The sequence below is a fragment of the Tenebrio molitor genome, chromosome X, assembly GCF_963966145.1.
Source record: "Tenebrio molitor chromosome X, icTenMoli1.1, whole genome shotgun sequence".
Classification (NCBI taxonomy): domain Eukaryota; kingdom Metazoa; phylum Arthropoda; class Insecta; order Coleoptera; family Tenebrionidae; genus Tenebrio; species Tenebrio molitor.
The window spans coordinates 9,132,579-9,153,278 of NC_091055.1; the positions used below are offsets into that span (position 1 = coordinate 9,132,579).

Here is a 20,700-nt window from a genome sequence, read left to right on the forward strand (position 1 = left end):
ATTGAATAATGTAGATCGGTTAACTTGATTTTATCATTAATGTGACAATAAATCTAATTTTGGTGCAACATATTTTCCTTTTTTTCTCGGAAATTTTGTTATCAAAGGGTATATGTAGTTTTTTTTTATATCATTACAATCAGAAAAAAAACTCACTCTAACAGATCAATTAAAAAAATTATAGATTACCATTTGAAAAATAAAAGTTGCCCATTGCCTATAAATGGGTAGATGGTATAAAAATTATATGGTCACTCAGGTTTGTAGTGTTTTTAGAGCCATTTAGTTTCTTGTATAATTTTTGTCATTTGGGTCATCAATAGCACAGTTATAGCATGGGCCGTTTTTTTTTTAAGACAGCCTGAATAAAAAGGAAATATGCTTTAAAACATGGAAACCGCATTGGTGTACATTTTATAAAATATGATATACAAGTGTGTATTTTTAAAATGTGCCGAAATTTTACCTACGAGGTTGTGGGACAACGTAGAAGACTAAAACCAAATAAAAAAAATTGTACCTCAAAAATTAAATGTCATTTTATTTTTTGACAGAATTTTTTAAATATTTTTTCCGAGTTCAACATGAAGCCTGTAGCTCGTGGTTAAAATTTTGCAGTACATTTCAGAGACACCTGTATATAAACTATAACAACAAATTCAGTTTCAAGTCTCGATTTGGATCAAAACAAATGTTTAACGACTGTAGCTCCCTTATTAACCCATTAGGGTAATGCTTAAATTCCCCTTTTTAACATACGATTCACATAACTTTCCGACCCTAACGAAATTTAAATACAGCCAGCAATACGTTTTTTATCAATAATGCCAGGAGTATCCAGATTTTATAGTACCTAAATGAAGATATCAAGTTATCACTGAATAACGTATTACTGACTGCATTTAAATTTCGTTAGGGTCGGAAAGTTATGTGAATTAGTCTATAGAGTTGACTCAAGTTGCAAAAAACCACTTGTCATTTGCAACAGCATTTTTTCAATATTTTGGAACCAAATAAAGGCACAAAGGGACCAGCAAATCATAGTTTAGATTGAATATTTTCCATGTAAGTACAGTTTTAAAGTAATTTCGAAGGATTAATGCCATAAAAATGCTGTTGCAACGGCAAAGTGGTTTTTTGCAACTTGAGTCAACTATATCTATATGTACTTATATTTTTTCAAGACAAACTGTTTTTGACTAGCTCTCACGATCTTCAAAAAAACATTCCAAAACATTATTTATTTACAGATTTTTGTTTCTTAACTGCAATGTAAATAGCGACGGTATATTTCCCTGACCATTAGGTAGCCTAGAACTAGAAGATTGAGAAACAGGACACAAAGATTAGATCCGCAAGTTTCTAATACTTTATCAATACACCAACTACTTTTGTTGTGAACTAGATTCTTATTTTAAAAATTTATGAATGACCGTAAATAAATTCAAGAAAGACTGAAGACGGAATACTTAAGTATTTGGTTTGGATTAAATAGTTATAATAAAATTTAATATCGGCAAGCGCTACACTTTAATCTTTGTTTCATTTGTGAAACATAAACCACTGTTTATTAAACAATTTTGATATAAATATACAAAGTGAATTACCTTCTATATCATTGAATTACGACGATAATTATTATCGGCGAAATTTAACAAACAATAAAGTTTATAGGAAATGTACTAATGTACATATTAAAAATTGAGGTTAGATTCTACAAAAAAAAAAAAACAAACATTTAAAATGTTTGATGTAATCTTATCATAAACACATTTTTTTCCAGTAATGTGTTTAAATGGCGACAGGTGTTTTCCTTTCTCTCTTCGATACATACAAAATCAAGCTACCTGTCTTTTTATTTTGGAGCACCTAACCTAATGAATTAACAAAATATAGATGGCTCTACTTAATTCATGTAATTACACATTCATGGGATTATACAATAATTATGCTCAGTATTATTCTCATAGCAGCTGGCAGATGATTGAAATATTTTAAAATTATCTATTTTTCTGTTATAAATTCAGACAATCGGAATTTCGACTATACCTAACAAAATCGTGAAAAAGGTTTACTTAAGAATCTGTGTCTTGGAAACGATGTAAGAATAGAATAGTCTATTGTACAAAAAACCGCTTCAATACAAAAAAAAAATCTGTTTTGTTTTGTTTAGAACCAGATGATATAATTGTGCCTTAGATAGTTGTGTAATTTAAAATCAAATTTTCATTTTCAAACGGAGATAATTTCGATTATTTGTGAATTAAAATAGAGACATCCACTAAAGGTGACTAAAGTAACAGAATGGATAGCCGATGAAATCGATAATTGTAAATTATAAACATATTGAATGCGAGTTTATTTCCACTAAGACGAATTTATTATTGAGATATTTAAATTTGGCTCACATTATTTGAAGTGGTTTCAACAAATGGTTTAAACCGTAATTCTAACAAGTATTTTTCCCTTTTCTCCGTTGATTTGTAACAAAATGTATCGAAGGAAGATTTTTGTTGTGGCGATTAGGTTTTCTGCCGTCTACTTTTAACTTGTCTGTGGTTACGCTATCATCCATGTTGATTTTTGACTTATTTTTACGTTCGGATGGTGAATTTGCGTGTGCGGTGACAAGTATGACCATCTTAAAAATGAATTCGTAACAAAGCACTTAAACCAAAGTTTAATTACGAGGATCACGTCGAATCATATTACATAAGTGACGATTTTACAATTCAAGAATGGTTCGCAAACGAGGTATTTGTATACCTTTCCAAATATATTTGGAATATTTTACATGTCTCATTTCCATCTCCAGATCACAATAAAAAGAAAGGCCCATTCTAAATGTTGAACGTAATGGATTTGTCTCCAATTTTGAATGAATTTGACACGCCTTTCCTTGTAGACAGTGGCACAGAAAGTTTTACTGAAAGCCCTGTTGCAGAAGAAGAAAGTGAACATTCTGAAGATTCAACAGTGTGCGATATCGGTAATATTTATGAGAAAGCACGCTTCCATGTCGATAATAAAACTTATTTAGATTCTTCAAACTCCATTCAGAAATGTAATGTGCAATTGCACATCTTGGACAAAGATGTGTCAGTCGATGAAGACATTTTAGCAGTTCCTCTAGAACCTATTCGCACGCACACAATCACCAAGCCGTGTAGTGTCGCCACAACTTGTCAACAAGATGAGGGAAGTGGAGAACCAAATTACAATGAACTTTTACTTCCTTCTATTTTACGAAGGGAGTCTTCCAATTCAACAATTGTTCGAAAAGTCTCCTTTCCAACTGCGGAAACTGAGTTAGCAACATACAGAGAACCAGAATATGATTATCCTTGGACCATAAGTAAGTTTTTCCACCAGTTATTGATTAGAGCAAGATGTGAAAATGAAATGAGTGAATTACGATTTAAAAAATATGCAAGAGGCTAACTTCGAAATGTAAAAAACAAACGAGAAAAATATTTGTTGTAGATACTTATTTATCATCAGAAAAAATCCTTCAAATCTACCAAGCTTCATGCAAACAGCATAAAACAATTGAACTGGATATTATAAAAAATTTGATAATGGTAAAAGAATAATTTTATTTGATTGTTTTATGATGTGGGATCTTGTAGGACATAAAGAATAACACAAATCATTCAGCAGTATTGAATTTGTCTATGATTAACATTACCAACGAGGTGAACGAGACTTTGGAGGATTTACTGAAGGTGGCGAATTTTCGTACGTTAGTATTATATGAATGCAAATTTACACCAGAAACGATAAGTGAATTTTTGAACATGCTTGAATATTATGAATCCGTTTGTGATATAGAAGTTGCTATGAATTTTGACGAAATTACCTGGAAATGCTTTTGTAACGCTTGTACAAACATAATGGTCCTGGAATCCATATCCTTCAAAGGTATGGTAATAAACGAAAACTACATGAGATTGTTGCTTAACGCTGTTAAAAATAACAGTATAATAACGACGCTGAAATTCGACGCTTGCATGTTAATTAAGTTACCTTCATTTTACTTAGGTAAGTTACTCAGTTAAACACCTTAAGTAGCTAACCGATGCGTTCCAGTTGAGAGTCTCATGACTAACACGACGCTTTGTGAATTGTATCTTCCTTCGACAGGACTTTACACAAAAGAAGCCGATTGTTTAGGTCGTTTCCTGCAAAGAAACTTCACATTGAAAGTTTTAGATATAAGTAATAATTTCATAGGGGATCGAGGTTTGGAGGTTCTTGCCAAAGGTCTGACCAAACAAACTACCTTGGGTTGTGGTCTTTCCGTTTTAGTTGTTTTTAATAATCAAATTACCGAAAAGAGTGGACCAATTATCAGTAATATTATTGTAAGAATTTAACCCGCCCCTCTGTACGCTGTATAAAAATGTTTTGTTGGCTTTTTAGTCCGAATGCAAAAACTTGCACACACTCAATATTGGTTACAACAATCTGACAGATGAAGTTGTCGCGAATATCGCTCCCAGTTTAGAAATAACAACCACTTTGGAAGGTTTGGGCCTTCAGTGTACTCTCTTGACCTGCAAAGGAATTGATTCTCTCGCTGTAGCCATTGAAAATAACAATTCACTGCAGGTGAGGCACGATTTTTGCATTTTTTACCATTTCATTACACACGAATAAAGCTCGGATTTATATGCAAAAAAATATGCAGCACATATAAAGTTGATGCAAGTTGCAAAAAACCACTTTGCATTTGCAACAGCACTTTTATGGCATTAGTCATTTGAAATTACTTTAAAACAACACAACTATATGTAAAATATTCAAAATGAAAAAACATTTTTGAAATAATTTATTTCTTTAAATTATTTTCCAAATTATAAAATTTAAGTGATCGTCTTCTGGCACTTGGTAGCTGTTTGTACATAGAAAAACTACATCCCACGTAAACAGATGTAATATAGGGATATTTTGACATGTGACAGTATTTGGAAATAACTTTTTAGCTCGTCTGAAGATTCTCCAGCAAGTAATTACGGTATCAGGAGATTACAGGTGATATAAATAAAATCTAGGAATAACGCTAGTTTAAGGTGGATTAGGATTAAATTGGGGAAATATGTCGTAAAATTAGAAAAGTAAGCACAAAAACCGCGTTGCATTATGCAAACTGCAATGAGCAGCTAAAATATGCAGTTTGCATATAATCCGAGCTTTGCACACGAATACCAATCAACTTCATATCATCTAAGTAACAATGCATTTATTGTTATTTCAGAAAATTAATCTGAAGGGTAATAAGGCCATCCAAGTTACCGGTTTGGAACGATTGTGTCAAGCGCTGACATCGTCAAAAATTTCCAAAATTGAAATCGATGATAGTAATCGTTCGTCTCATGTAAGTATAATTCAATAAAATGTGAAAAAAAATCATAAAAAATTATTCAAAGAACACAATTTTATCATTGGATTGCATTCTGTTAAGTGCAGATATGCATTGATTGTAAGTGAACACAAATTATGCAAGTAATAACGGTATAAATTATAAATGTTTTTAATGTATAATTTCGTTCTTTCATCCTTTTTTTTTTTTTGAAAAATGCTACGTAATTTTAACTCACTGAGACATGTTTTTATTGCCGTTAAGTATGATATGAAACGAGAAATCTATTGACAGAATTAATTATGGGAAGAGAGAGAGAGGGAGAGAAGAATTTCTGACATTTATTGTCAAAGTTAATTTCAGTCGATCATTTTTGCCCAATACAGATGGTTTGGCGTTTCCGTAAAATATGATCAATCATTTTCAGGATCCACAAGCGTACGTGCAACTAGTGAAAAAAATGAACGCAATCTGTACAGTGAACAAAACATTTAAAGAAACCAGCAACGACGAAATTGCGAGTAACCAAATGGTATCTCGCAAAGTGTCGTTAAGTTGTGAACCACGATATGTAACACCAGACACGCCAGCTGCCGCGGTACAAATAGAATCTCCAATAACCTCTCCGATACCATCTCCACGACCTCCAAAGAGTCGTTTTCAGATAACAAAAGTACAAGATCCAAATTCGCGTCCTATATCTAGATTTAAAGTGACTCGAGTAATTCCTTCTCCTGACGAAGATGTGACGCTAGGCAAATTTGCCAATGTGCGTAGTAGTGTTTCCTCTAATGACAGCGTCGACTCTCTTCAACTTGACACGGATAGTGATTGAGGGACTAGTTTGAGTAGATTTTTTTTTGTGTTGTATTAGTTCTGTGATAAGAATTTTATACATATATCTAAGTTAATTATTGTTCAAATTTTATTTTAGTTTGTTACAAGTTTTTCAATTACTGCCTTAAACTGAAGTGTAATATTATTGGGTTGAAAGCAAGTTCGTGAGGTTTTGTTTATTTTAAAAGAAACGGAATCAGTACAGTCTTGAAGTAGTCGCGTTCTTCGTTCTAAACTGTATACTCCAAAGACTTAAAAAAACAGTACCTATAGCCGACTAGAAGACTTCTAAAATAGAAACCGCACGAACTTTGCCCAAATATTTTTTTTTATTAAAAAAAATAGCTCTTACATCAAAAATTCATCTTACTGAAACGAGTTAAGTTGTTGGAACTGACATTAAATACCACATTACAAGTCTTTACGTATGTTGCTGACAGTTACTACGAAAAAAATCATAAATGCAATTTTCAGTCCAGTCGGAATAATCACGTTTATTTTTAGTGCTATGAGTAAAGTTCAATTTTTGGGTTAGTTTTAGTTTATTAGATCGTGATATATTTTGCAGGGTTTTTGATGGAAGGGTCCACATTTCGTACCCCTCCGATGTACAAAGAGTACATAATTTTTTATATGATTAAGAAGAGAAATCGTCCTATAGTGACAAATTTTTCGAATTTACATTTGAGTGTTTTTTCTGGGATTTAGGACTTAATATTGTGAAAGACGGCGTATATGTCTTTAAATTAACTGTAGAATAACCGATGTATTACTGTACATAGTGTGATTCATGAAAACTCAAAAGAAACATTCTACGGCTCATATCATTCGTATGTAATTATTTATTGACTGGAAGCTGAATTACTTACACACAATCCCAGAAAAAAACCTGAAATAGTCTTAAGTCGCAGCTATTCAGTGGACAGTTGACTTATCCTTGTTACAAGTTTTGTTTTGTTATATGTTCTCGTTGTACGTATTCTTAGTTTTTCGTTTTTTGTTGCAATCAAATTTGTAGTCGTGTAGTGTAAAAGTAGTGCTTTTTAGTCAACAGTCCATTTCAATTCGTTAACAAGCCCATCTGTTGATTTTTCAAAGTATTGTCTTAATTTTTGTACGCTCACGTATTCCACTTAACGTCTACATCCCTATTCTGTTCAAAACCATTACTACAGTGATAAAGAATTAAATCGAAGAAGACTTAATTGTTGTAAATGTTTTAATGTGCATTTTTTAAACGCGTACCTCCTTAGATTTTTTTGTTTTGTTGGCGGTACAAACTACAATTTAATTTATTTTAACGTAAAAATGTCATCAATTAGTCGTAGCAACCGTACAAACCTCATTTTTCCTTATTGCATTGTATTATCGTTTAAGGGCATGCCAGACCAGCATGTTTCTTTGGTCATTCTTTTATGAAAAGTTGGCTTTAAATGAGAAGTGAGAATGTCAGAAACAATCGAAATTCTGATGTACATATAAATTAAACAATTGAATGTTTTTATAGATATTATCTTTCGATATAGTTCAAGATAAATTGTTTCTGAAGTACTCATTGTGTGCTCATGTAAAAGTGTTTAAATAGGGAATAGTGTTTTAACCAGTTGTAAAATAAATATATTTTTTATATGAACGTTGTTAGATAACTTGGGATACGATAATTTAGATTAAATAGCAAATTTTGGTACAAAGTATAGAAACTCAAAAGTTTTATTGCAGAGATCCATGTTCAAGCAAATTTTGTTGTTTAAAGCATGCACTATGCATTTCATTACTATAGTTTATATTTATGTGTATGTGATAAATGCATGTGATAAATAAAATATCTTAAAGAGTATTTTAACAAATAACCAATATTGTAGAGAAAACTTGTAATTAATTATTTATAATAAATTGAACGTTTATTGAATGTGTTAGCTTTACTTGAAACACCAAACTGTGGCGTCATCTACTCGCTCCGACAAACACGATTTAAGAAATAATTTTTTATATTGTTTATAAGACCTTTATGTTTATTTCATTTCTTTTGTTATAAATCACAATTATATATCTATATTATTTTTTTAATTCAAATATACTAAGATCTACTTAGGAAGTGAAATTATTACTCACAAAAAATTTAACTGAGATCATTTCGATTAAAAATAATATATCTGGAAATAAAATTATTTAATTATTTTATAAAGTGTCTAATTTCATTACTTTTCTATACAAGTTGCGAATTTTAATTATCGGTGGTCACATATTTATTCCGTAAAATTCCAACCGCAACACCTGTACAGTATACTCAATATACCTTGGCACTTTATAATCTTTTAGGTATTTGACATTAATATATGAGTATGTTGTACACGTCGTCGGATTCGTGAACCGACTACACTTTCACTTTGTTCGTCAGTTGTTCACTAATTTAGATAATATGTCTATTGCGAATCACATTTAAAATTGACAACCTGTATATGTCGTGATCAAAAATGTAGACAACAATACTTTTACAGTATGAATACATAGAAGATTCACTATAGAGATCATTAGTTACAAAATGCTACAACGTAAGTTATTGGAATAAACGTTATATTTAATAATTTAAATTTATGAATACTCACTGAAAACTGTATTCTGAAGTGTGAATTGAATAATATCATAGCGTAACGATAACAATACTAAATAATACGAATTAATTTTAAAAAGCAGTGTATTATGACTTTAAAAAAAGGAAAAACAGACTAACCTATATTAGCATATCTATTTTATGTGAAAAAATAATAATGATGCAATTCCGTTTGCGAATATAGGCCAATATTTCAAGTGAGTACAAAAATTTAATACAAGCTATATTAAGTTTTTACAATGACAAAACAATTGCAACTAAATTAATAATATACAAAGCATTGAATATAACATAATTTAAAGCATGTATGGTTTGAGCACCAGTCAAATTATGCCACTTTACATGAAGCGTGATCGAAACTGATTGTTTACGGATTATCTAAATTACTATAACATTCGTCTTAATTAACAACCTACGATGACGTTGCCAACTAAAAAGTACGTCCATCCAGCAACAATTCATGATAAAATAATGATCGTCATATGGCAACATTTTGTGAATTGAACTACAACAAATCTGATGTTCGGGTAATTAACAATGTGCCTAATAACTAATTATGAACTTGAAAATGATACTTTGCTAAAATAGAAAAAATAGTGCCTTATAGATTTTGTAAAATCTAAGTGTAATAGTGAACACTACTTGTATTACATACATACTTACATTTTTCGTTAATAAATAAATTTGCAATCATCTCAGTCAACAACAATTAACAATGTTTCATACAATATATAATATATATATAGAAATGTCAAAATCTAAAACGTACTTATTTAGTAAAATTGCACGAAACCTAAACATAATTGAATTGAAAAATATAAATATTGCAATAGTGTATCAAATGTTGTTATACTGTCATTTACGACTTCAGAAAAATATTAGCTAAATATCTCGTTATTACATTTGTATAAAACTGCCGCTCACACCTCTCTAATCTTATGATATGATTTTAATTAGTCTTCAGCTTACATAACAGCTACAGTTTTATTAAAACGGATGACCTACAATTGATTGCACTATCGAATTGCTACACAACTTGATTATTCAAAATCGATTACAAAAACATTGTTCTATACACAGTAGGAATAAGGATTCAATAAGCAGTTCATGATTAATCAACATTTGGCATTTATTATGCTTTGCAAGATTATACTTTTATAAAATTGTGTGGTTTTCGCTTTTGCAAATACAATCTTGCTACAATCTACTGACAATCATTTAAATACTTACACAATGTACAAAAAAATTTCATACAAATGACAGCCAAATTGAAAATAACATTTAAAGGTGCACTTTTCTCTTGGAAACGGTCGACAGTTTAAGTAAGATAATAATAAACGAGACTTTTTGCCGCATTTTTTTTTTTTTAATATCTCGATAGTCATTGCTGGCTAAAAAATTTACGACTTTCATCACTGCTGCGTAATAACCGCACAAATAAAACGGAAGCTGAATCCTTCTATTCTTAAAAATATATAACGATTCAACGTGTTATTCAATCAATAACTGTAACATTATCCTATACTACTTTTTACAAATTTACATGGCAAAATATGGGAATTGAAATCTTTACAAATTTCTATACAGGTGTAAATAAATGTAAATAAAATTTCAATACAATAAATTATATATAAAATTAATACAAATAATACAACTGACAGATGCACACGGATTCACAGTAATTGCACTACTTCAACAATTGACTCCGATTTAAAGTCCAATTGTTTAATCAACGTCTCCTATAACTACACCACATTCTTTGATCACGAATAAGAACGTTAACACGAAAGGTTTCTTTCACTAACCGTTCTCCTCAGTTAATTTGACGCTAATGTATTAGAAGGAAGACAACACGTTATTATTATTAGCTAACTACTATTTAAGGGCTCTGCTGGTGTGACGGGACTGCTCTGGCTGTTCGCACTGTGCGGTGTTAGATTATTTCTGGCCATCACCTTCTGTCTTACTTCGCGGATCTTCAATTGCAAACTAGCTTTGTTGGGAAAGATGTCTGAATGTTGGGATTGAAAGTTCGAGGTCGCTTGAGCTGAAGGAAAATATGTATGCTCTTGAAATAACTGCATCACTAACTGTCTTCTCTGCTCCAAAATTTTCCGGTGGCCCTTTTCCGGATCCTTCGAGGTTCCCGGCGTTCGAGGAGTTCGCGGGGAATTAGCTTCTCCCATCTCATTCATTTCTAAACATAATTTTCAAACAAATGTATTACCTCCAACGACAACAAAATTAACTCATGCATTTCGTTTTTCTCTTAGATCTTTCACGCTTCAAAATTATGCAAAAAAAAACCGTAATTTTTTTTAACAAAATTCACCTAATGCCAAAAATGACAAGCGACACGTTTTCAGAAATTTTGTTTTCCAGTCACCCTCATATCTTTTCTACTGAACTTTGGCGAACTAGGTCGTAAAATTAACCACAGCTTTACGCATGCGCTATGGTTTTCTAAAATGAACGAATCGGCAGAACACTACTTACCGCGAACGCTGTCCATGTTAAAATCAGGTCCAAAAAAGACAGCAGGTTTAATTGAAGAAGCAGATTTAGGTACGCTCTGAGGAATTTCTCCTTCAGATTCCTCTTCAACTGACGATCTGTGACTTGCACTGAGATTCCGCTTCTTATTGTAGGGAAAAAGACCAGGACTAGACGAGATAGCACTTGGTGATTGACATTCTTCAGGTTTGAATTGAGGTAAAGAACAAAATTTCTTTTCGAAATTAACCTGTTCCAAAACTCTGCAACAAAACACACCCTGACGCGAGTTCGATTTTTTTTTGGGGAATTTCCACCTGTCCATTCCATCCTCCTTGTTTCGTTTGAAAAGACTTTTTTTAGTAACCGGCGATACGAGAGGACAATCTGACGACGAATTGTCATTGCTGGGAGGCCGTAATGGAACAGAAGAGTTTTCGGTCAAGTTTTGATTATTCGACGGAAACAACGCTAAAAACAATGAAGCTAATTGACATATATTTTTTTTTAAACAACTTAAGCGACCTACCCATAGACTGGCGTCTTTGTAAAGGCGCTTTTCCGAGCTGAGCTGGCGTCGGTGCTAACTTGAACTCTTTCTTGATGCCATCGGGGAGCAAATCGGAATTATTATTGTGAGTATCTGCAATGGAAGTTTTCAAATCCTTGTCCGTGCACTTGCCATCTTTGTTCTCAAGCTTTATGAATACACCTAAAGAGAAAAAAAAAACCCTCATAAAACTGTCCACTTTTACAATTCTCTATGTACACTACTTTCAACATATACAGGGCAAAAAAAAAAACAATCTTTACATGCGAATCTTTTGCATTTTATCAGGTCATATAGAAAGTTTTTTGGGGGTTTCAGCTAATCGAATATACACATATAAAAGAAAAAAAAAAAATACAAAATGAAGTGAATTCGTGCTCCAATTGAATTTTATTATTCTAACCACCGTGCAGTTTTCATCTAATGTGCCTGTATATCTACCTGAATTAGATGACGTTGTAGTAATCTGATTCTGAGACGACTGAACATCAGACTGTGACGATATTCCTTGGTTGATCGATTTATTTAACGGTTGACTAACAATGACTGATTGTACAGCAGTTTTTGGTACCAACTGCACCGGCAATGACAAATTTCGACCACTTGAATCTGAGGCTGTGAAAGGTGGTGGCATATAAACATATTGTACAGGATGTTCTGACGGTGTTGATGCAACTACAACAACAGGTTGAGATCTTTCAGTATCGTTAGATAAACATAGTGCGGGTTGTCCGGTAAAAATAGCAACTGTCACAGGCTGATTTGGGAACTGATTATTCTGATTGTGATTGTCGCCCATTTGAATAATTGAAGATTGTTTCGCTTGAGGTTTTAACATTGTTAAAGTATGATTTGATTTACTTGAAATAGTGCTAGTTTGTATACCTGATGATGAAACCCATTGTGAAACAGCATCGTTATTTTTAACAGTAACATTATTAGAACTCTCATTGAAGTTACTCCAAGATTCTCCGACTTCATTCTGGTCGTTTTTGATCTCGTTCTTTCCCACTTTCGGCGAGACAGGCATCGTTTTAAAAGCCCCTCCCGTCGGTTGAAATCCGGTAATCCCCGAAGGGTTGACAGGCGAATAGTGAAAGCTCAGAGTGCTCGAACTAGCCGTTGAACTGTATTTGGTAGTGTTATCGGATGTAGGCATTATTGCTTTGATTGGCTTAGGTCTATAAGTCACATCGGTACTCTTATTTGATACTGGACTAAAACGCGTCTGGGGAAAACTTCGATTCTCCACCGATGCTTCCAGGTCGCTCTGCGATTCTGAATCTGAATCGGTTACTTTTTCTTTGCATTTTAGGTCGATTTCCACACCACCGGTTTCTTCACAGATCACCATTTGATCGTCGTCCGAAACGTCACCTTGGTTATCTTGAAGAATCTGACGTGATGGTTCGGACAACGGAGCCGGAGAATTTAAAGCTTGCGGACTGACTGGAAGTTCTCCGATCTCCGCACTGTCACCAGTCGAACTCAACTTGCTTCGTGTCGAACCGGTCGAAGATTTTCGTCTGTCTTTGTTGCACCTAAAATTTATCATGAAACCTCAAGTGATCTTCATTCGAAAATTACACAACAACAAACGACAACAGCGTTCTATCTATCCAGCGTTGGGCAAACTAAAGTGATATATCAAAACAAGCAATTTAAAAAAAAATCATTTTTTAACACCCTAACTCCCAACGCTGAACGCAACCTCCGTAAAGCGAGTTCCAAAAATAAATTTTGAACAGTTGAAGGTTTCAATATTTAACGCAAAACTTCTTTTGGAAAGCACTGCGTATGTTTCCCTATCCCACTTACCACTTCCACTCAGGATGCGCTTTGAAATGGGCCTCCTTGACTTCCGACGCCAACTGATGGTACTCTTTCTTCTGTTCTGGACCCAAAGCGTACCACCATTCACCCAAAATCTTCGACACGGTTCTGTTATCTTGATTGGGATGGCGCTGATGCACCAAAGCTCTGTGCCTCTTCGAGAATATCATGAATGCATTCATCGGTCTCCTGATGCGATCCTTGTTCTGAAAACGTGAATTTAGTAAGGGCGGCGAAAACGCAAATCTTCAAACAACCTTGACCAAACTGTTGTCTTTCGTGTTGCTCTGCAAAGAACCCAACGACTGGGTCCTGCGTTTGTTCGTCGTGTTCTCGTTCAGGTTGTTCGTATCGGCCGATTCATTTTCGAAAACGTCGTCGTCTTCCTCGGCCGGTATTGGCATCAATTCTACGTCACCGTCGTCGTCCGGGGGGTCCATTTTGGAAACCGAAGAAGTCGTCGGGACCGGAGGTGCTGAAAGCGGAGGTGACAGTTCTGACAGGGGCGGTGAATTCGGATCTGGACACGCCGTCAGAATAGGCACTATCGAATGCCACGGGATCACAAAAGCCGATTGAGAATTTGTAGATATCTTCGGTTGAGGTACTATCGGTCTGGCTGGGCTCTGAGCGAACTGCGGCGACGTGGCATTGTGAGATTGTACTGATATTCGTGGGTGCGACTGTGTATGAAGGGCGCTATGCTGAATCACGTGATCTTTATGATTTTGTATATTCGAAGTGACTGAAACGGGTTCGTGTAACACAAATGTCGATTTGGTGGTGGCGCTACTCACCTTGTTCGGTTTTGACGATGACAGGAGGCGTGGGCTGTTGTACGGTACCGGTAGGAATAACTTTTTTCACCACTGACTGTGAGGCAGATGGTAAAACAGGTAACAGTTGAGTTGGATTGACTATAACTGGTAGTAGACTGGCATTAGTGGAATTAGTTTGTACTATACCAACTTCTGCGGAATGTGTATTATTCAAATTACTAACATTGTTTGGTGCAACGTGTATGGTTTGGGTCTGAATTAAATGGTCACTTTGAATAACCTGAAAGAAATCTAGTCGGTCACGTTACAAACCTAACAAATCTCCACTGACCTGTCTCTGAAAAGATTTATTTTCTTTCGCTTCGTTGTCCATTTCATTCTTTATCACCATCACGCTTTTCTCGTGTGGTTGTGGCATAACACAATATACAGTTCCTGAAGCAACATCACTAACAACAATTCGAAAAATGTTTGTCGAAGTTTTACCTGATTGAATTTGGGTGTTTTCGCCGTCCACCACCGACTGATTAGTCGAACTGGTAAGTGCATGTTGTAATATCACACTAGGTTGTTCTGTTGGATTAGATCCGCCCCATTGTCTGGGACTCGGTGATAATCTTATGACACTCGGAACACCTTGTATGGGCCTAACGGATTCTGGTCTGTCGAAAGCAAAACGAAATGCGTAATTAATTAAATGATACAAACAATGCTCGACGTAAATATTCATCCTGGTCCGTTCTCTCTAACCTCAAAACCAAACATTCTACACATTATCAAAAATGAATGTGCAAAATTATTACAACGGCAAGTGAAATTTCCATTTTATCGAAAACTGTAGTCGCGGGCGTGAGAATAAAACTGACTAGGAGCCGACAGTTGCAAATCATACTCACCTTATCAGTGGTTGATGGTAGGGTGGGTTGTAACCCTGGGGTCCAGGTGAATTGATTTTCTGCAATCCTGGACTGATGATCGGCATAAAAACATTCTGTCTGGATCCTACCGTTATAGGAGACTGCATAGTGTGAGGCGACGAACCTTGATGGTTTGGGGAATATGCTGGTGTGGCTGAACGCGAACTGCCTAACGATACTACAATTGGACAGACCGATTTTGATCAGTTTTACTGGTTTAGATTGCAAGTGTTAACTGTTTACCCAACATATTCGCCGCTTCGGTTTCGTCTTGGTCGAAACGTCCAGTGATTCGTCTATCGTTGCAATTCGGAGAAGTTTCCGAATCTCTGGAAGTATCCTCACCATCTGCTTTGCTATTAGAACGTGGAAATGTAGGACCACTTCGAAGGCTATTACCTTTAAGGCTAAGATGCCTCGAACAATATCCTCTCCTTTGAGATTCTTTCGTGCAACCGTCTTTAGAACACAATCGCCTCCACTGTTTTCCGTTAAACTTCTTTCTGATCCCGTTTGGATTAGACACGACGTCTCCTTTCTTGTACTTGTGAGGAGTCGCGGCCTGACTTCGCGGCGTGGTAGGCTGCGACCTCGGAGTTATACTACTAGACGAACTCCCTCTACTGTGCATACTACTCCGTTTGGAACTTCCTGAAAGTTTAGCATCTACTTCCGAATTAAAAGTAATATCACCTCTTCTCAATTCGTCTTCTTCGCTTTCGCAATAATCGTCGTAAATTCTTCCGTTCGATTGCGGTGTACAAACCGACACTGGCGTGTGCAGTTGCGGGGACACCGTCGTATTCGTAAAGTATTCCAATTTGGCCGTCATTGATTCGTGGACTTGGGGTTCGACCAACTCGTCGTACCACGGTGGACGTAACAAACGTAATTCGGATCGTTTTACGGTTATTTTTACTTGTTTTTCACCTATTACGGCGACTACAAACCGTACAACTTGTCCTTCATTGCAAATATTAAAAACGACACCCTCCACGAACATGTGTTGCTGGTTGTGACGAACACAAACGCGAGCTCCTAAAGTTACTTCATTGTTAGATGGACTGGCATCTCCTATTACATTATAACACTCGTTATCGAATACGTTGGTAAAATGGACCAGTTTCTCTTCTTTACCGTCCAGTTCTACAGTGATCTGCAATTACACCACACGACTTACGATAATGGCACACGCTAAAAGTAAACAACTAAAACGATCACAAAAATAACACCCGAACACAACACAATAATAACCCCTGCTATTTTTAAAAAATCATCTGCTTTCAGCTTGGTAAACGCTGATGAATGAATGAGAATTTCCACATTCCACGTTCTAGAATCGTCACTGTTTTGATACTCATATTTCATTTAGTTATTACTATTATGCATTATAAGAAAATACAGTACACAATTTTGTCAGCAGAATCATAGTCTTGGCAAATTTTATTCTGTCGAAAAATGCCAATTTTGCTAATCCCAAATAAAAATTTAATACTTAGTGAATATCCAAAAAAACATAATGAAAAATTTCTGGGTATACAAAAATACGATGGTTTTTTACGCATCTTCAATCCTTACAACCCACCGAAACACTTAAATATTTATTCCACAAAATGTTTTGTTTGTAATTTTGGTCTCCAATAGTGTACGTTTGCACTTGATTGATTTATATGCGTTATGACCAAAAGTGTGTATCAAACAGAACACTAAAATCTTGTCCATAACAGGAATATTACGTGTTTTTTTCCAATTTAATACAGTTTTTCATCAAGTTTTAATTAATTACAACAGTTTCTTTAAAAACGTCGGAGTAATTGCTGTTGTCCGTAGCGTCAATTTAACTATTTTGCAAACTCCTCTTATTAAGTTAGCAAAACTATGTTAGTTGAAAGCTTGGTTAATTAAGGGCCAGACAAAAGATTTCCTCCAAAGCACAATCAACTAACCGGGTTAAGAAATTCAAAACATTTAAACTCAATTACTCTAAAAGCATAGTAACGAATACTCTCCGGTAGAGATTTCAATCAAACAATGACGTAATTTTTTAGTTACTGGTGTACGCCATGAATCATCTGTCTCCGTTGTGTTGAAAGATGTTCCTTGCAATTTTCTCGGTACGCTCGGATTGCTCCAATTTCATATTTAAAAATTCCAACAATAAGTAGTGTACATTCCAGGCTTAATATTGATAAAACGTGTTACCGATAAAGATCATTAGATGATTTTTGACAAGCTGTAGCAGTTTTATTTTGAAATTATTTAGGATGGCTCTAACTAAACTGTCAGTTTAGTGATCAGAGTTGTGAAGGATAAAAAAAATGAATGTCAAATAACAATGTTGTTGTTTTCTTAGAAAATTGTTTAATGGTTGCCAATTACAAGAGCTTTAACTTTGAAAAGGTGGTTGTCATAAAAGAATTTACTCCAATTTTAGGAATGTGTCAAGAAATTGGAAGTGTCCTCAATTTCTTAGATAATTTGAGATATAATTGAAATTATTATTTTCAGTTCTTGTGGTTGCCTACAATGTGACAGATGGCAAAAATTAAATAAATTAAATTAAAAAAAAAGATATAGTAACTAAACACCATAGTTGCAACATGTTTATCTTAGACTCGTTTAAAAAAGTCAATATCAACAAAAACAAAACGATACGGTAAAGAATTCTGACACATGATGAAAAAAAAATATATCATTCTACAGATAAAAGTGCTTTGTAACTACAACCGTCTGTATAAAGTTTATTTTTCTAATGATAACTACAGTGGTTACGTAACAGTAGTGATTAGCATAATGCACCATCATTAATTAGGTTGAAAATAATAAAACCCTGTTTGCGAATGTGAAGAAGAAGATATGTGGCCAATTGTAAATTCGGCAAGGACTGAGTGTAACATGATCGAATGTGTACTTACATTACTGCCACTAGCTTCACGGATGACTCCAGGATAATACCAATCTCCTCGTTTGGCAAGAACTCTATGGTTACACCACTCACTGAGATCAACGCTGTTTTGTTTGTTAGTTGGACACGAGTAATCTACTGCTGTGGCTTGTGGTGGTGCAGACATGACACTCTGCACAACAGAAACAGGAATGTACGAAGCAGTTGTGTTGTTCTCCTCCAACTCAGAAGGATCGAATTTTCGTTTTTTAGGCAGCTTCCGGACACCCACATCCATGTTTGCCATGTTGAAATGTCTCAATTTTTGTTTATGATCGCAATTCGTTATGAGTAGGTTCTGAACGGTTTCCTCGAGGCATTGTCGTTGTATCTCCTATTTGTCAACATTACTCCTGTGGGTATCATTTATAAAGACGTCAACTTTTGTCATTGGCTAATTTTGGAGGGGCCAACCGCGACAACAACCTGTAAATCGGGGAAAAGGTCCTGTTAGTCGACTCATCTTCCTGTTACACACGTCGGCCGTACACCAATAACAATAATAAACACCTACTGTTTTATGAATGGACGATATTATACTACTGCAATAGTAAATAAATATTTAGCCGTCGTGTGGCCGATACTGTATAAACACGTGCATATTTCGCTAAATCCTATCAAAATACTACATAGATTGGTCTATTATTAGAATATATTCACTGTTTGTCTCTTGCTATTACCTAACTTTTTTATTTCATAGGATCACAGCTTTTCGCGACACCCACAAAACGCAGACACAGAAACAGAACACTCCCCCCTTACCCCGCTCTCCGATCAGGTTCATGCGTATCAAACGCTAGCCAAGGAGATACTACACGGCTTCATTTTCACGAAACAATATCAAATTACACGTGGTAAATTTTTCCCCCTACTAAGATCGTTAAAGACTTCTTCGTCTCTGTTCTGCACGTACTCTGCTGTTACAAAACCCACCGAGACTCCATAACCTTAACCATAGATCACTAAACAAAAAACTCAAATACAAATCGCCCTGTATTTTGACAACATGAGCATCCTGCACCACCACCACCAATCATCTGCCACTCACTATCATGCACCTTACAAACTACAGTTTGTTCAATGCCACTATAATCACAACACAACAGATGAAACGGAAGCGCTAGATTTACTTGATGCGTGTTCCGCGGGAACAAACGAGTTGGTCGCGTTAATAAAACGAACGCTCTCCTTTTCCTGCAATATTTACAAACTTTGTAATCCCAATTACCTAGTCCAAATCTCTTAATGACCGATGCTAATGATGCTATCGTATCGACAAGTCTATTCAGTTTTTCTCTAGTCGTGTCGCTTGCCGTCTACTTAAATCGCGATTTACTTTAAAACCGCACGAACGCTGACCCTAATTATAACAATTACAACAACAAATAAGACATACCGGCTGACTTGATTTATTTTAATTTATTAGAAATGTACACAGTGGTGACAACTTAACACGGGCGAATTCTATGGACAGCACAGATTGGCAGAATTGCAACTCAATTCGTTTTCGTTTAACAAAATTTTAATAAAATTTCGATTTTCATTTACACTTGTCTCGACGAAACTACATTTTACATTATCACACGTTACACCTCGTAGTAGACGGTGCATTGTGCGAACAATCAAAAATGTGTCGACTCTATTGCCTAAACAAGATAATCTTTCTAAGCCATTAACATTTATACGTACGAACGTACGTATTGTACATTGACATGTATTTCTGTCGGCGGGCAAAATTTACATACCTAAATGAAATTACTTTAATCGATCAATTTTCAGATCAAATTTTGACTATTGAATTTTTACGATCATAATATTTACGTCATACACGATCGACTCTACTCGCATCTGTTGGGTTTATCGTGAAAAAATTATCAACTCCTCAACCTTTTGTTGATTGTTCCGTCTCATTCCTGAGAGATACAGATAACGCGCAGACGTACGAAACGTATAAAACACGGGCTGCTTGTATCCGCACAATCAAAAATTCTTACAAAACAAGGCTGCCGTTGATCGTGTTCACAGGCACGATGTTTTCAGATGTTGTCACTCGAGAGAGGCGCTAATTTAATTTTAATATCACTTGATGGATTAGGATCAGAGAATTGAATATCGTGCGATGAGGACACAAACTAAACAAGGAAATCGTTTGTTGACGGTTACACTTATACTGACACTGAACTGAACAAAATAAAGCAACTATGATCAACATTGGTGGCTGAGTAATAGAATTCAGATTTCATAAGTTTATGTAATTCGAACTTGGTTGTTTTATTAATTTTTTTAATGGAAAATTTGCTGGGAAATGTATAAATTAAAATGTGACCGAATCAATTATTGAGCGGCGAATTATTGACTGGTAGTTTACAATTAG

General features: G+C 34.9%; 2 protein-coding genes across 12 annotated transcripts; one reads left to right on the forward strand and one right to left on the reverse strand.

The window, feature by feature from the left end:
• The first annotated feature begins 1,935 nt into the window (after nucleotides 1-1,935).
• On the forward strand, nucleotides 1,936-8,108 carry LOC138140280 (protein phosphatase 1 regulatory subunit 37). Its single transcript, XM_069061205.1, has 9 exons — nucleotides 1,936-2,754; nucleotides 2,816-2,989; nucleotides 3,041-3,355; nucleotides 3,484-3,581; nucleotides 3,630-4,041; nucleotides 4,090-4,364; nucleotides 4,423-4,611; nucleotides 5,258-5,377; nucleotides 5,790-8,108. Exons 2-9 carry the CDS (start codon nucleotides 2,845-2,847, stop codon nucleotides 6,195-6,197), a joined length of 1,962 nt encoding a protein of 653 aa, XP_068917306.1. The 5' UTR covers nucleotides 1,936-2,754; nucleotides 2,816-2,844; the 3' UTR covers nucleotides 6,198-8,108.
• Nucleotides 8,109-8,331: 223 nt separating this feature from the next.
• On the reverse strand, nucleotides 8,332-20,480 carry cic (Putative transcription factor capicua). 11 transcript variants are annotated; one of them, XM_069061202.1, is made up of 15 exons: nucleotides 19,007-19,502; nucleotides 18,298-18,752; nucleotides 15,782-16,538; nucleotides 15,626-15,730; nucleotides 15,362-15,560; nucleotides 14,952-15,127; nucleotides 14,797-14,900; nucleotides 14,484-14,745; nucleotides 13,944-14,431; nucleotides 13,672-13,892; nucleotides 12,295-13,394; nucleotides 11,833-12,015; nucleotides 11,621-11,789; nucleotides 11,307-11,566; nucleotides 8,332-11,007 (listed from the first exon to the last, which is right to left on the reverse strand). In XM_069061202.1, exons 2-15 carry the CDS (start codon nucleotides 18,571-18,573, stop codon nucleotides 10,679-10,681), a joined length of 4,629 nt encoding a protein of 1,542 aa, XP_068917303.1. In that variant the 5' UTR covers nucleotides 18,574-18,752; nucleotides 19,007-19,502; the 3' UTR covers nucleotides 8,332-10,678. The 11 variants fall into 11 exon arrangements, with proteins under 11 accessions (XP_068917303.1, XP_068917304.1, XP_068917297.1 ...); XM_069061203.1 differs by having other exon boundaries at nucleotides 12,295-12,528; nucleotides 12,739-13,394; nucleotides 15,626-16,538; nucleotides 19,007-19,500; XM_069061196.1 differs by lacking the exon at nucleotides 19,007-19,502 and adding an exon at nucleotides 20,321-20,480 and having other exon boundaries at nucleotides 15,626-16,538.
• Between the last annotated feature and the right edge of the window lie 220 nt (nucleotides 20,481-20,700).